Source organism: Dryobates pubescens, chromosome 5 (genome assembly GCF_014839835.1).
Source record: "Dryobates pubescens isolate bDryPub1 chromosome 5, bDryPub1.pri, whole genome shotgun sequence".
In the NCBI taxonomy this organism is placed as follows: Eukaryota; Metazoa; Chordata; class Aves; order Piciformes; family Picidae; genus Dryobates; species Dryobates pubescens.
In genome coordinates, this window is record NC_071616.1 from 31,389,695 (window position 1) to 31,406,655 (window position 16,961).

The 16,961-nt window shown below is 39.0% G+C and overlaps 1 protein-coding gene across 1 annotated transcript in view; it reads left to right on the top strand.

Annotated features, from left to right (window-relative positions):
• Positions 1 to 525: 525 nt before the first annotated feature.
• GALC (galactosylceramidase) overlaps positions 526 to 16,961 on the top strand; it is a 31,846-nt gene continuing 15,410 nt past the window's right edge. Inside the window, exons 1-7 of the mRNA XM_054161941.1 lie at positions 526 to 758; positions 1,686 to 1,754; positions 3,195 to 3,258; positions 6,075 to 6,188; positions 7,527 to 7,666; positions 8,830 to 8,868; positions 16,305 to 16,435. Of these exons, the coding sequence (XP_054017916.1) occupies positions 591 to 758; positions 1,686 to 1,754; positions 3,195 to 3,258; positions 6,075 to 6,188; positions 7,527 to 7,666; positions 8,830 to 8,868; positions 16,305 to 16,435 (725 nt within the window). The 5' untranslated portion in view covers positions 526 to 590. The remainder of the gene's footprint in view (positions 759 to 1,685; positions 1,755 to 3,194; positions 3,259 to 6,074; positions 6,189 to 7,526; positions 7,667 to 8,829; positions 8,869 to 16,304; positions 16,436 to 16,961) is intronic.

Consider the following 16,961-nt stretch of genomic DNA (forward strand, 5'->3'; position numbering starts at 1 on the left):
AAGGATTTGGTAGAATCCCGAGAGCGCAGCAAACCCAGGAAACTGGCTGCTGTGTCCTGGTGAGAGCCTGGAAATGCGCATCCCTCTCAGGAAAATGCCGTGCCTTGCCAGAGGCCCCGAAAAGAAGACCAGTGTGATTCAGCTCTCACCGCCTGGCTACCCTGGAGGCTCTCAGCGCAATTTCCTTGTGCCTCCTCGCAGAAACCCTGTACCGTAGTGACGCCCACACCCCGCCTCGCCCCACAACCCGTCAGCTTTCCCACAACTAAGATGGCTCCACGATAGCGTCTCTCGCTTCAGTGCCCACTTCCAGCATGGCGGTACCGCTCCTACTAGCCGGAACTTGCCTCACCCGTTCTCAAAATAGCAACTGCTAGCTGCAGCGTAAGCAGGGGTTGGCCGTAAAGGCTGAAAGCCTCCCTCTCCTGTCGCCTTTCCCTTTAGCAAAATGGCGGCGAAGGGCGCTCCTGCCCCGCCTCCAAGGTGACTGCCAGGTTGTGCGGTCATGTACTAGGCGGAGCCGGGTAGGGGTGAGTCGCGGTAGGGACGGGGCTGCGCGCGGGTGCTTGCGGCAGCGCGGAGCTGGTGGGATGGGGTGCGCGGCTCTGCTGTGGGGCTGGCTTCTGCTTGGCTGCAGCTGGGGCCCCGGGCCCCTTGGGGTTGGTGCCGCTGCAATCTCAACGGCCACCTATGTGCTTGACGATGCCGGTGGGCTGAGCAGACAGTTCGACGGGATTGGGGCTGTCAGCGGCGGCGGGGTGAGCGGCGCCGGCGAGCGTGGGGGCTCCTTCGATGCTATGATACTAATGCGCTCTTCGGGGTGGCGGTTCAAACGGACACTTGGCTGGGGGATTCCGTCAGTGGGAGTGTTTGGTGGGTTCAGTGCAGGCCCTTGAGGCTTTGGCGGGGCCTGGGCCGGAGGGTGTCCCTGAGGGAGGTCGGAAGGGCTGTGTGGTGTCGCTGAGACGAGCCATGAGAGGTGGGAGAGAGAACTTCTGAGGGCAGCCGTGTGAGCAGGTGGGCGAGCAGGCGGGAATGAAGTTCTGCTGGGGAGTCCTGGAAGCTCTCAGGAGAGTAGAGCAGGCAGGGGGGCCGGCTTCGAGAGTTGGCTGTGCAGTGGCTTTTTCCTTAGGGTACCCGCCGCATCCTCGGTGCTGTTGGAGAAGGGCAATGCCAGGGTGGTTTGTTTTTTTTCCCCTTGTAGCAGATCATTCTAATGCTGGACAAGGCAACAGCCAGTCGTATGCTTTCCTGTGGTTCAGCAAGCAGAGCTGTGAGATTCAGAGAGTTGTTAGCCACGCGTGGACCTGCTGAGTTGCCACCCGCCTGTGTCTCGTGAGCTCCCGTTAGTGTACGGCGAGCCAGAGCAATAGTGGGAAGTAGAGAGCTGTGAGGGAGCTGTGTTTTGCTTGTGCTACATCTGAAAAATGCCTTTGTTTTTCTGTTCTCTGGACTCGGTGGTAAATTACAGCTAACCAGAGTACAGATCAATTGCAAACTGCAAAACCAGAAATGCACGATTGAAACGTCAGAAAAGAGTTTTTGTTGGGGCTTAGCTGAGTTTCTGGTGCTGTAAATATTTTTGTAGGTTTGTGAGCTGTGTGAGTCCTAGGCTAATGAACTGCAAGGTACTTAAATGTTTGAAAGTTAGTTTTTAATATTTGGGTGTTTTCTTTCCATTTTAGGCCACATCTAGACTCCTGGTGAACTACCAAGAACCTTATCGCTCGCAGATTTTAGATTATCTCTTCAAGGTAAAGTCAGTTTCACTAATACAAAGAATACATAGAATACAATAACGTCTAGTTTCATGCAGAGTTCCTTAACCATATAGTGTTGGAACTCCTATGCTATATTCAGTACTACTTTAAATTAGAAAATACCCATCTTGGAAAGCACCGAGTTCAATGCTGATTTTTATCAGAACCTTATGTTTTAGCTGTTGTTTTTGACAATCAGTATGTTGCTAAGTACCCTTCTCTTCAGTATATTATGAAAATTCCTTACATGTTTTCAACATATTTCAATCATCCACGTGGACTTAATGAAGGTTAAATTGTTTTTGTGTTTAAAATGAGGGGTTTAGTTGTCTGTAGTGATTGCAGGAAGTGGGGTTTTGAAACTTTTCTTGTTTTGTTTCTTTGTTATTTGGAGTACAGACAGATTGACATAATGTGAAAATGGCTATACAGACTACATCATTTCTATAGCTTATGTGTTCCAAACTAGTCTCAAATACAGGTGCAATTACTCTAGAAGGCATGTGCACATTATTGGTTCGTAAGCTGCTTTGGCTGGCAAGTGTTACCTGTGTAGTTATCCAACTTAATATATGGTAAGATTATTTCACCAAATAGTCATACCTTATTTTGCTTTTGGCACTGTACATTACACTGCTGGAAGAGGATGTCATGTCCCTTTCAAGTAGTGCAATCCAGATGCCTGGAGGGGAATAATTTACTGTGTAGTTTAATGAATTGGTTTTAAAGGGTCGAGTAAGAAATGTATGTGACTGGGGTCCCAAACACTTTGTTTTTGGGAGACTGAAGCCATGTGTTAGGAATATGAGTTTTCTGAAGGAGTCAGTAGACATGCAAGACATGCAGTGGACATGTGGGTCTGGGAGATCATGATTTTCCAATAATTTTTATGCATTTTTTCATTAAAACCTCTTAAGCTGTTATGAGGCACCCGGATATACTTTGCCTCATTCACCTTGTCTTCTAATGTCATTCAGTTTGTGTGATGGGATGGGAAAACCAATGCATTAAATGTCTAAAAGCAGAAATGACAAGAAGAGAAATGGTAAACTTGCAATATTTTCTTATTTAAAAAAATGCAAAGCTTGTAAGCCAAGAAAGCTACTGTCTATGCAGCATTTTTTTCTGTTTTCTTTAAATCATACTGCATTCTCTTATCTCAAAACTTTTTTTTTTAAGATGCCAAAATTATAATTGAGTAGTTCCATGGAGAAATATCCTTAAGGGTGTAAGGGTCAGCAAAACTGACTAAAGATAAGCGTGCAATTTATCTTGCTCAGTTTGGTTTTGAAGCAGAATTTTGCATTGGATCTATAATTTGCATATAACAAAAAAACAAAGTGTTGAATTTTCAGTATCCTCAAAATTGTACACTTACTGCATTCTTCTTAACAGCAGAATCCTGTTTGTTTTTCTGTCTGTCTTTATTTCTAGCCAAATTTTGGTGCATCTTTACATATCCTCAAAGTAGAGATTGGAGGTGATGGACAATCAACAGGTATGGATTTTGCCTGAGCAGCGTTTAACTTTTCATTGCAGTGATGCTGTAAGTAGCGTGTCCTGCATGTGTCACTGTAGCTGAAGCATGGAGATGCATTCTGTAGTTGTACTGAAGTTGCAGAAAAACATAAAAAATGTCAGCTAAGTGGTAGAGGAGAAATCTATATTAACACTATGGAGACAGTTTGTGCTATCATATGGTTAATAAGCTGCATTCTAGAGCAAATGAGTTTTATCCCCCTCTAAGATTAAAGTGGGAAGATTAGTATCATAGGATTGTTTTGGTTGAAAAAGACGTTTATGATCATTGACTAAAACCATTATCTAACTACCATGTCACCACTAAAACATATCCCTTAGCACTACATCTCTGCCTCTCTTAAAATGCTCTGGGGATGAGGATTCAGCCACCTTTCTGGGAAGCCTATTCCAGTGTTTGGTAACCCTTTCAGTAAAACGTTTCTTTCAATATCCAATCTAAACCTCTCTTGCTGGAACTTGAGGCCAATTCCTTCTATTCTGTCAGTTGTTACTAGGGGGAAAAGATCAACATGTGCCTTACTGCAACCTTTCAGGAAGTCTATACAGAGCAATTAAGTCTCCCCTCAGCCTCCTTTTCTCCAGATTAAACCACCCCAGCAACCTCAGCTGCTCCTCATAAGATGTATTATCCAGAGCTTTCACTTCACCAGTTTGTTGCCCTTGGTGATCCTGAGGCTCTTTTCCAGCCTGAATGTTTCTGTGATTCCTCTGGACCTGCTCCAACACCTCAAATGTCTTTCTTCTAGTGAGGGTGCCAAAACTGTGTGGCCTCACCAGTGCTGAGTACAGCAGGACAGTCACGTCCCTGGTCCTGTTTGTCACACTGTTCCTGATACAGTCCAGGATCCTGCTGGTCTTCTTGGCCACCTGGACACACTGCTGGCTCATATTCAAGCAGCTATCAGCCAGCACCCCCATCTCTGATAGGCAGCTTTCCAGCTACTCTTCCCTGAAGATGTATCATTTCATGGGGTTGTTGTGACCCAGGTGCAGGACTAGCCAATTGGCCTTGTTGAACCTTATACATTTGCCTGCAGCTCATTGATCCAGCCTGTCCAGACCTCTCTGTAGAGCCTTCCTAACGTCAAGCAGATCAGCACTCTCTCCCAGCTTAGTGTCATCTGCAGACTTACCTTGTCCAGATCATTGATAAGGATGTTAAAGCTGAAAGATACTAAGGGTTAGTAGCTTTCTGAATTGCAGAGCACTTACCTAACATCATTTTTGCAATGCAAGCTGTAAAACTTGTAAATGACTAGGTAGGTTATGTCTTAAAAGTATGGAAATGCAAAAACAGATGGTCAGAAGGAACTACTTTTTTGTCTTTCTTTGTCTGGCCACAATTGCAAATGAAAATGTTTTGGCATCATTTTCCTAGCCTACTGTATTTACATATGAGAGGCACAGTTTAGTGACTGCTTGTGATTGGAAGCAGTAACTACACTACAGTTTGCATTGCCTTTTTTTCTTTTCTTTTCCATAAATAAGTTAACCACATCAAGAATAAACTTAAAGCAGACTCAGATACTAAACAGAAAGCATAACATCTGTCTTTGTGAAATCTTATGAACTTTTCTTTTGGAGTTATATATTGGTATAACATAATACTGGTTTTCATTCTTATGGTTTACTTTCCTTAAGAAAAATTAATGTTGAAAATTATTATACTGGATTTAAGAGCCCAGTATTTGGTCACTGGATTGCTGGTTAGAGGCAAATGGAGTTGCCTTCATGTATGCACAGACCTCCTCTCAAAGGCTTGCTGCTGGCTAAGGAGAATGTTACATACTGGCATTGTGACTTTCCAGATTCTAGGAGAGCAATACGATGCACATGTCTTAACACACACTACACTGCAGCTCTTACTCTTGTTAGAAGTATGATCAGGAGCCTGTTTGAACTGGGATCAGGAGTCTTAATTTCGGAATGTAATTGCTATTCTAAGTTTCTGACAAATAGAAATTCTAAATAACTAAGTGTTAGTAAGGTAAAAAAACCAAACCCCACCACCAAACCCCACAAATAACTGTATTTTCTGTAATGAAATGCACTGTTTCAGCAGGTTCATTGGAAAAAAAAAAAAGTCTCATCATAAGAGATCTCTGGAACAGTTAGGCATATAGTTTACCATAAGTAATTATTGCAGTTGCATGCACAAGTTATTAATTTTTGAGTATGATGACTTTGCATGCAACACTTCCCCTTCCCTCCCCCCCTGCTTCTTTTCTCACCTTTGCCTGAGGGAATTTAGCGCATAGCATTTCACTCCAAAAGCTTCAGCAGTTGCAGAACATCATGGAAATTACAAATTAGATCTTTACTACAAATAAATAAATAAAACTTTCCTGTCACTGAAAACCTTTGACAGTTTTTCTTTTCTATCCCTAGATTTGTCTTCTACAAAAGAAACATAGTAGAACCTTCTTTTGCTTTCTTTTTGTTTAGATATCACCTGCTTCTACAATCTTTAATTTTTTTCTACTTCTGGTCTTAATTCTGTAACTCTCCTAGTGGTTGTTGAGCCAAGATAATGAGTATAGACTTTGTATTGTCTTAGCTAGGGATATAAAATGCCCAACAATTAATATGCTAAGAATAAAGGTGGCATGTTTTCCCCCCCCACCTCCTGCTTTGCTTTGACATATATACCAAAGAATATGTGAACCATGTTGGAGGTATGTGCTTGCATACTATGGCAGTGAACAATACAGAAGACATTACAATGTATGACACAGAAGATAATTGTGAGGTACCTGTCTCTTTCCTTCCTAGATGGTACTGAACCCTCCCATATGCACTATGAAAATGATGAGAACTACTTCCGGGGCTATGAATGGTGGCTGATGAAAGAAGCTAAGAAGAGGAACCCCAAAATTAAAATGATTGGTAAGCTGCTTCAAATATTAGAATTTGAGTGCTTTCTTCCCTCTCAGCTAAATTACATATTTAACCCTTAATTAGCAAAATTATTTTAATGGGCACATGCTTTGATGTTACCTTAGACAAATTAAAATCTCTAACATTTAGTAAGCTTGCCTTGATGCTTCACTTGAGCTTGGTGTGTTTTACTTAGTTACCCAAAGGAGTAGCGCAACAAGCAGCATAGGATAAGAAGTGACTCTAAAGCATTTGGTTGTTTCAAGTAACATTAATGCTTAGGCTATATCACAGTAATAATAAATGATTTGTTTTGAGAACTGAGTTTCTGAATAATGGAGTAAAAGTTTTGGTTTATAAAATTTACAGATTTATGCTTTTTTTTACATGTTAAATTCCATTATAGGTTCTTATTACAAACCCATGACCTCTTCCCCACTACAGTGGATCTTATCTTCTGGATTTGTCTTATGTGTGTAGTTGTGCTGTGAGAGGACTTGCCTGTCTCTGTTTTGATTGTGGGTTCTGTGCATATTGTTACAGTACAAATATGTAACTCTAGATTGTAATGGATATGCTTTATAAAATGTATTTCACGTGAAACAAGGTAAGAAATCTATTAATTAATAGGTCTAATCTCCCCTCTTTCAAGGATCAGGCTCCAAGGCTAGTGCAGGATATGCTAGCTGGGCACTGTGACAAACAGTAAGCTTACCATCTGTGACTAATTGTGATTATTAAAAACTTCCCTCCTCCCTCAGATCAATTTTCCAACAAAGGAAGGAGGATTTGCTTTGGAATTAGCCTATGGTGTCTTGTAGAAAGTCAGATGAAAACTCAGCAGAATCTGTTTAGGCTAATTTGTTGTTCATATTTGCTACAAGGTGTAGTAAACTGCTGACACTTGGAAATGCTTTTTCTTGATCCTAATCTTTCTTCCTTTATTACAATCAGATTGTCACTTCTGAAATTCATATTCAGGAGATTAATGATTTTTGGTGTTCAGTATTGATCCTTTGTCTATAACTTTGCCAATTTTTATCCTAAAAGCTTTGGAATTTTAAACCTATTAGAGCTAATGTCATACAATTGAAAGTTATATATAGTCAGTTTTCTAGCTTAACACCCCCCTCCCCCCCCCCCATATACTAATGTTTGAGCAGCATTTATAGTTGGGCATACTTGCCAGTTATGTAGGTTATGTTTTATTTTCTTTACTGGAACTATGTGAGTTTGAAGTGCTTGTTGACTCCTTTCTTTTAGGTAGATGAAATTACAACTTGCTGTTGAAGCTTACTGAGTATGGTAGACCAGCCACTTACTCATTTGTTTTTAACTTCTTTCCAGGGTTACCGTGGACATTTCCAGGGTGGATAGGGAAGGGTGAAAACTGGCCCTATGACTATCCAGATGTCACTGCTTACTATATTGTTTCTTGGATCTTGGGAGCTAAACAGTATCATGATTTGGACATTGATTATATTGGGGTCAGTAAAGCAAAAAGTTCTCTGTATTTTATCTGTCGTCATTACTAAAGTCTTTGTCTTGTCTCTGTTGGTTATTTGAAGAGAGTCATAGGAAGAGATACTGTTTTGTAATGGCAGTTTTGGCTTTTTGTGTTGCTAGGGAAAGACAGAAGTTATGTTAGCTTTACAGTCTTTGTGCAATAATGGCCCTTAGAACAGAACCAGTGTAAAATGCTTTCCAGTTCTAGAACAAATCCCATCTGCAAGAAACTGTCTGCTTGTAGATGGTTGGGTAATCTACACCTACAGAGCAATACTTTTGCCTTTACCCTGAGTCACAGGGTTCATGTTCTGCTTAGAAAAGAAATTAAAGATGTTTCTGGTTGTGTTTTATCGCTCAGTGTTGCGTTGAGCTTAAAGACTCTTTCCATAGAAGATAAATGTCCAGAGCAATGTTTTCCACCTAAACATAAGGAACAACTTTCCTTTAAGGGTGATAGAGCACTGGAACAAGCTGCCCAGAGAGGATGTGTAGTCTTCTCTGGAGACTTTCAAAACCTGCTTGGACACGTTCCTGTGCAACCTGATCTGGGCAAAATTGCTTTAGCAGGCAGATTGGACTAGATAATCCCCAGAGGTCCCTTCTAACCCCTACTATTCTGTGAGGTTGTTTTGTGTCTGTTTACTTAAACTATGTTGAATATCTCTGTGTGTTCAAGCATGGATATTGTGTTGTGTAAATTTTAAGTCTTTAAGTGTCATTGAAATTGTAGGCAGTTGTTCAATATGTTTATTCTAGCTTTCCTATGACAGTGCACATTCGTTAGGACCGTGCCTTGAAGCCACAATGTTCTTAATGTTTTCTAAGCTGTAGATCTATTGGTGGTAATGTCATGTGTAACACTGCTACCATTGTAGAGCTCAAACAGCTCTAGAGTTCTTTTCAGCAAGGCGGCACTCAGTATACCTTAGAGACTGATAGACAAGTAGCTATTTTGAACCTTCATACATTGTTTTCCCCTGAAGAGCTGGTAACAAAACCAACCAGAGCATTCATTGTAGCAAAACAAAACCATGCAGTTCATTAATGGATTGTATAATCTTACATACACAGAAGTAAAATTTTTCCTTATGTGTTGTCACATTCTGACTTTTCTAAATGACTCTTTACTTTTCCTTTATAGATATGGAATGAAAGGGCATTTAATAGCAAATATATTAAGGTATGTATTTTTTTTTTTTTTAAAATTTCTCTACAGTGATATGTTTCTTTTATAATATGTAAAAAAAATAGTTAGCTTTTCTGAACTTGCCTAGAAGAGGGACCTTAATCCTACACTTCCCTTACTGAACTCTTGTAGTTGCAGGTGTGGCAATCTAACAGGATCAGATCTTTAGATTGTTTGTTTTTCTGTGTGTGTGTTTGAAACTGTTATTTTGAACTTTGTGAGTATATGCTAAATGTTTGAGACCTTTGTGTTTTAATGGAAGCTCCAGTTGATGCTACTGAAATCATGCAAATTTGTCATCTTTGTGCTGGCGTGGATATAGCTGTAAATTCCAAAATCCAGAAGTACTTAAGATCCTGTAACAAAGTTCCAGTGAATGTAATGCACTTAAATTATTGCTATAAAGCTTGAGGTTCTTATTTGATGGAAAATATGTTTTTCAGTGGTGCAAAATTCAGGCCTTCCTGTTCTAAAAATATTTGGAAGAACACAGTATTTCACATAACAAACCTTCTATTCTCCAGTATCTCTCATTGCTGTCTGCCCTTCCTGCTCCTCTGCCCTTCTTGGAAAATGCACATCTTTTCATTATTTTACATCAAAGTAGAATCTTAAGTACAAGCTTCTGTTTTGTTCATTTCTTTGTAGCTGCTTTGAGGCTAAGAAACAGTAGCATTTCCAATTTTAAAAAGCAGGGAAGACTTAAATTGAGTGTATCGAAAAACAGAACTCAGCAGGAATTGGCTTCCATTTTCTTAAAATAAGAAAGTGTCTATTTGAAACATCTCACTTCTTACAGCTTGTGTACACTGAAGGAGGTTAGTCACATCATTTGTCTTTGGCAACTTGGGTATTTATTTTGTTCAATGATTAGTTCTAATAAACAATACAGGTAGCTTGACATTAATTAAAATAAAACCCCCTCTTTTTCATAAGGCTGCAATATATAAAATTCTGCCTATTCCTGAAGACTGAGAATGCTCTCCTATAAAAGATCTACATTAAAAGTTAGATTTCCTAGAATGCAGAATTAGATGAATACCCTTCCAGCTGGTTCCTATGATTTGTGCAGTGCTTTGAGAAAGAAGCAGGAAGCACCGTCATAAAGATCTGTTGTGGTCATATACTTTGTACCATGGAAGAGGAATACTTTATATCCAGCTTTATGGGTTTGTTGTTAGCAAATGTTAATCAGCCATGCGTTTTAAACTGATTAACTGTGTCCTCTGCCACCATGGTAGTTTTCAAGTCTTACCATGCCTTAGACCAAATCTTGTATACTTCACTACTAGTTTCATTAGAGGTATTTTTCTAGTCTCATTTTTGTAGGCTTCTAGACTGTTCCTTTTGGACACAGGTTTAGTACTAAACTTTTCAACTGAGTTACAAAATACCTTCCAGAGGAAACACAAATACAATGAAGTATGACACCGGCTATCATGGCATCTGTGTCAGGCTGTCTCGTTTCTTCAGACAAGTTGAGTAACAAAACTCGTGACCAATGTGTAGATGCTTCAGATTTTGCTAGTGAAGCTAAATTCCTGTCTAAACTTGTTCAGTGAGTGTGCTTAGAATCCTCATAAAATATCTCATTCCAGTGTGTTCAGTACAAACCATACGTAACTTTCCTTAAAGCTATGGAGAAATGGAAAACTCACTAAGAAGTCTAGTAGCCTTCTAGGGGAGGAGGGGAAAATGTGTTGATGTACTTCAAATAGAAATCTCTAGTTCTTCTGCAAGTGTGTTAGAGAAGCAAAACCAAACAGAAATCAAAACACTTGTTTGCAGGCTGAAATAAAACAATGTAAGTAAGGTGGAAGATACATAGTAAATGTTTGTCATGTTGTTTGTTTGTTTGTGTGTGAATTTTTTCCATTGGATATTGGTTTTTTTTAGCCTCAAGTGTTGTTTCATTGCTGACTAGATATTACAGTGCTTGGAATCCCTACAGGAGTGAACCCTGTGTAAAAATAATCATCAGAGAGAAGGCAGATCTTGCTATAAATTCTATTTTCCTATATCACTGATTGGCTCTTCCTTAAAAACTGGTTTCCTGGCATTCAATATGTCTTGTAAGAAATAGAAATCTTCTGTTTTTCTCAGTCCTGTGCCATGTCACCTAGAGGCTTTGTCATCTTTGTCTTCCTAACGTGTGGAGAACAAACATGGAGACTAAATTGTCAAGTGTAGGCATGGCATTCTACTTGCTAGCTTTTTATTTGCTGTTGAATTGAGACAGTTTTTGGCTTCTAGAGCTAAATGCTTACTTTAAAATTAGAACTTAGTCAGCCAAATATTTGCCAAGAAATGTCAGTCTTCAAAGCCTCCACTGTATATAGAGCGATATAAGGCTTTTTATGTAACACTGTTCATTCTCTTAGTCTGTATTGTTACATGGCATCTATCAGCACTAATCTAGCTAGATAGAAAGTTTTAAATTGCAAGGACCTTACTGTAAGTATTTCTACCATTAGGAATTTATGCTTCAAAGGCTTCAAGCAGCTGAACTTAATTGCTACTTTTTTTTTTTTCTTAAGTCTATATCATTTAGATCTAAGCTTTTATTGTCACCAACACTTCCGCTTTGCTTTGTGTCCTTATTTGACTACAAGTCAAAAGAGAAATGCTCCCTATTCTCCTTGACATTGCTGGATGGCTATTACAGGAAATTCTTTAAGGATTTATGGCTGCTGATCTTGAAATGGTTGGAAAAAACTTTCTTGTGCACATGCACAAATAGCACATAGTGCATCATTCCTTTATATCCATGACCAAAACCAGGATTTTTTTGACTGTGGACTGATGTCTTTTTTCAGATGCAACTGTATGTGGAAGCTGCTGGAAGGACTTAATTTTTTTTTTTCATTGAGCATTCGGATAAAATAGGCTTTTGTAACAGCCACGTATAAGTCTGATTCATTCTTAACTGTTAGAGCTGGGTATGTTTGGTCTAAGAAGTTCCATGAGAAGTTTATAATCCTTGTCAGTAAAACAGTAAGGAGAAGCTGGAAAGAGAGAATGGCATGTTGGAGTTCAAACTTGACTGCACTCAATTTTGTTGTAAATATGCAATTTCAGTTTTCTGTATTACATTCCTGAAAATTAGTGAGACACATGAGAGCCAAGTAGTGAGTAAACCTAAATATCAGGTGCTTAGAACATCAAGGGTTTTTTAGTTCAGCCTATGAAAAGAATGCTTAGGTGCTCTTCACTTGAAAAGGCAAAATTTTCTGTTCTTTTCTATTTTCTGCTTTCTCAATATACTTTTTTTTTTTTTTTTTTTTGGTTCAGGTTAACTTTTACTTCTAATTATTTAGGTAGGTATATCCACTTCCATACTCCAGCCACTCATAATTTTTAGATCATCCTAATGTCACTGACTTCATGATGACACCATTACTCATATGTAATGAGTTACATGCAGTTGATGGAGTTAGTATGTCGTGAGTGTTCAAGTGGAGTACATGTATACACATAGGGTGTCAAGGATTGAGAAGCCCGTTTTTTGTGCAATAAATGTTAAAAACACTTAGCATTAACTTAGTCTTTAGTTGCCCTTATGACTCTTCTTTGAGAAGTGAGGACTTCTCTTATCCTTCTTGGTTTGAAGGCATGCTTCCACCAACTACTTCTTCAGTTCTTAAATTGTTTTCAGCCTTAAATTTTCATATTGCCTGCTTGATGAAGGCTGTACTTTAAGTGGTGTTATCTATTACTAAGGTACTTCGACAATCTTTGGACAGACTGGGTCTAAGGAACATTGGCATCATCGCTGCAGATGGAGATTGGAACATTTCAAAGGAGATGATAGTTGATCCCTATCTTAATGATGCTATTGAGGTAGTCGGGTAAGTGTGGGAGGAGGGAGGAGTTTTACATATTGCTTATTGCTTCATTTCTGTAAGTCTTCATTTTGAGAAGTTGCATGCTCTTATTTTATACTTTGTAGCCATTCACAGGGTTGTTTTTTTCTCATCATTGTGTACAGTGGTGACTGATTACTCTTTACTGTCCTCCTCTCTTCCTTCAGTTCAGCACATGCATAAAGTAACCTTACCACTCCTCCATCATTTCTTTAGGAGCTGTTTTTTAGACTTCTTACCTTGGCACTAGGAATGATAGGAGACTTCTAGCTGATCTGCACATGTATCTTCAAAGTCAGAAAAACCTTAGGGCTGAATTCTTGGTCTGCAGTTAGTTTTAATTTCAGGAATACTTGAACTTTCACACTGAAACTTACCGCACTGGGACTTCCCCTGTTACATATCCTTGAGATTTTTCTGGTTGTGTCCTAAGACTGGGAGTATTAGAAGCACACACACAGACAAGAAAGTACAAGTAAAAATGAGCATCCAGTGTTTTGTGGGCTTTTGTTTGTTTTTTTCTTTATTTGTTGTTTTTTAGTTTGTTGTATTAAAAGAAACCCAAACATTAATAAAATCTGTTTCAATTTTAGCAGTGAGGGATGCCCACTATTGTTCTAGAAAATGATGACTTGTTGATTTGTCTGCACTCTTGCTCCACAGTATGCTTTCTTAGTACCTTGCTTCTGTCAGCTGGCTTGATACTTATTCTGCTGCTCTTGCTTTCTTGGGAATCTCTGATTTCTCAAAACTATATAAAGGTGTTTTAATAATTACAGCATGTTGCTAGTGGAAATGACTGATAAGTATATGAATTCTTAGCTTGTGTTGCATCTGTTGACTTGCTAACCACTGTTAACCTTACTGTTACTAGTGTACATTTAGAATCTTTGAATGTTTTGTGTTGTCAGAGATCTTTAAAGATCATCTAGTCCAACACTTCGGGAGTGAGTTAAGCTACCAGCTCCAAACCATAACACACAGCCATCTTCAAATAAATTGGGTTGCTCAGAGCCACATCTAACCTGACCTTGAGAATATCTCCAGGAATGGGAGACATACAATCTCTCTGAGCAACTTGTTACCAATGTTTCACAACCCTCTTTGTGAAACCTTGTTCCTTATCTAGTTGAAATCTTCCCTCTTTTCAGTTTAAAACCATTGAGTTTGATATGCTCGTAGTTGTTTAAATTAATGCTTGGTTCAAAGGTCAGTTAAGCAGGGATTTTGTAAATGCTTTTTATGTCTTGAGCTTGTAAACACTAATCACCTGCAAGTGTCTGCCTGAGAAATGACAGCTATGATGAGTAACTTACTCAGTTTAAAAACTTAAGTTTCTTAGGTTAAGAAAGACTTGCACCTCAGCAAGTTACAGTGCATTGGGAAGTGTTTTTAGTTATGATTTGCTGTGCAATGAAACTTGCAGAGTGAAGCTTCTGAAGTTTCTGTGCTAAGTGTGTGCAGCTCTTAATTTTTTAAGAGCCAGACAGAACCAAGGCCATAGCTTTTTGTTTGTAGCCTTTAGGACTATAGGCATGTTCTAATTGTTCTTTGAGATGGAAGTTCTTTATCAGAAATTTTTCTTGAATGCCATACAGATTTCTTCCTTGACTCCCCCACCCCTGCTCATTACAAAACTCATAGAGGTAGCAGAATATTTCCTGTGAAGTAGTCTTGTTATCTATCAAGAAATTAAGGTTAGTGCAAAATGAGAACATCATGCTTCTCTGCCAGTGCTGACTCTAAGGCACAGACTGTCAAAGAGTTCTTGCTGACCTAGGAAAAGATAGTATTTTAGTGTCTGTCCTTCAGAATGGTCAAAAAGTTGTTAGAAGCTCAAGTCTTTTAGATAATGGTCTCTAGCTGTTGCAAAATCTGCTAGTCAGTCCTTTTTCCTAAACAGTCTTAAATTATTTTCTGAGAAACACTTTTCTGTACATTGCTCTGTAATCTCTTCTTGAGTGTAACCCTTTGTCTGACTTGTTGCTGCTTCTGCTTTAGAATAGAAACCTGAAGCTAAATTTTAAATTGTTTTATTTAGAAATTATCAAGCTAATTGAAGTGGCATCCATCCATCAAAAGTAACCAACCTTTTCCTTTCTTTGTTTCCTTTAATTTTCTTTTTACCTTTTCATTCTTTATTTTTGCATCAGGTAATTTTTACCTTTATGCCGTGAAGCTTTCCAGTGAAGCTTTATCCTCTGTACATGACATCCATTGAGTTTTACCCTGCTTAAACAGATAGTCATCTTGTGGAAAGCAATTGTGTTTGTCAGGCATGATTTGCCCTTGGTAAATTCATGGTGCTGCTCTCAGTCATCCTCCTATCCTTCTTGTGCTTGAAAATGGCTTCCTGGAAGACTTGCTCTATAACCTTTCTGGGGACTGAGGCTAGAGTGATGGCCCTGTAGTTTTTCAGATCGTCCTTTCTGAAGATAGGCATTAAAACTATTTTTCTCTAGGTGTCAGGAACCTCCCCTGATTGCAAATACTTTAGCCTTTGTGTGTATGTTATGTGCACAAACCAAGTACTGCCTTATTCTAATGCAAGAAGTAGCAGGAAAATACAAATACAGAAGTAATACTAACATTGTTTTCAAGGTACTTTGGGGCAGGAAGTCTTGGTGTTTCAGGCTACTGTCAGACTGCACATATGCTACTTCAGTTTCTGATCTGTGGAAAAAAATAATCTTGCAGCAATGTTTCCTGCTGATAGTGTTCCCTGTTAGAAAAGATTATATATAGGAGAATTATACAGAATGATTTGAAGGTAGTTGGGCATTTCATACTATTTGAACTTACAAGTACAGCAAACACTGTTTAGTGTACTCTGGACTTCAAGAATCTACATGTTAGACTGTCTTGTGTGACATTTCAGATTTGTTTCACTGCATCTTGAGGCCTTAAAATGTCTCTAGGCAAGTGTACAGTGGTTGCAGTTTTAAAATTGAAATAAAATGCAGTTGAGTAATAAAGTGTGTATGTGTCTGGAGTTTTTCTCATTTCGTGTGTTGGTTATGTTTAGGAAGAGCTGGTCTCATTTGTGTTGCTTCACTCTTATACAGTTGATTAGTATGGGTAATAGGAGCAATCATCTTAATGAGATGTTTACTGTACTTTAACAAGGTTTATGAGTTACAATTCAGTTGTTCTTGTCCTCTGTCGTCCTTGTAGCCTAACCTTTAGCACTGTAACATCTAAATGGCTAATCTGCAAGTGTGGTGTCTTGCATGAAATGTGGTAGGCTTTGTCTTTATCTGCAGTCTTACAAGAACCAAACACTTTTAAAATTTCCTTTTGTTATGTACTTTGTGATTTGGCATGGTAGAGGAAGGTGGTGTTCTTCTTGGAAGCTGCTTTGTGCTTGACAATCTATTACATTCTGCTTTGTGTAACAGTTGCTGTCCAAGTTGCAAAACCACAAATTGGAACGTGATTTGTTTTTGAAATATGTTCAAATAGTGCTGAAGAAGATGCTGCCTATCCCAGTATAAATTTTTGACAATTCAAAAAACACTTTTTTATTTCTCTCTTCTCTCTGTTCTTTGCTCTCCTTTTTCCCCCAAGCTGTTGAGGTACACATTGGATAAGCACGGTCTGCAGCAGGTGAGGATCATAGCCAGCGATAGACTGTGGGAGCCCATTTCCTTTGTCTTGCTGCTTGACTCTGAGCTCCATGGAGTGGTCGATGTCATTGGGTAGGGGGTTCTCTCTGTTTTTCTTTCTAGATGATTTGTTCATAGTTTGCCTTCATCTTGGCTGTGCTAGTTACAAATAATCAAAACTTTACCTCTCAATATGTTTACAATGAATGGATTGATACTATATTTCTCACTAACTAACAAATCACATGGGCTGCAACCCTTTATTTGAATCATGAGACTCTTGTCATGTGAAAGATTCCTGTTGCCTGTGGTTGCACCCTTTTGAGGGTTGTTTTGGTCTTGTCTTGGTATGCAAAAAAAGTACTCGAGAGTTTTGTATACAGCTTTATATCACTGACTTCCACTGGTCTGTTTCACTGACTTCCACTGGTCCATTACAGACGGGATGTGATCTAGAAATGAATTTAGGCTATGCTTATTTTTAAGTTAAGACAGTGTCTTAGTTCCCATTTCATTTTGATAGGTAGGCTGTATTTGGAAAGCGTGAAACCAGCTGACTTGTTTTTCTAGTCTGGTGTTTCATCATATGATGCTAATATTTTTCAGTGGTAGACTAAAT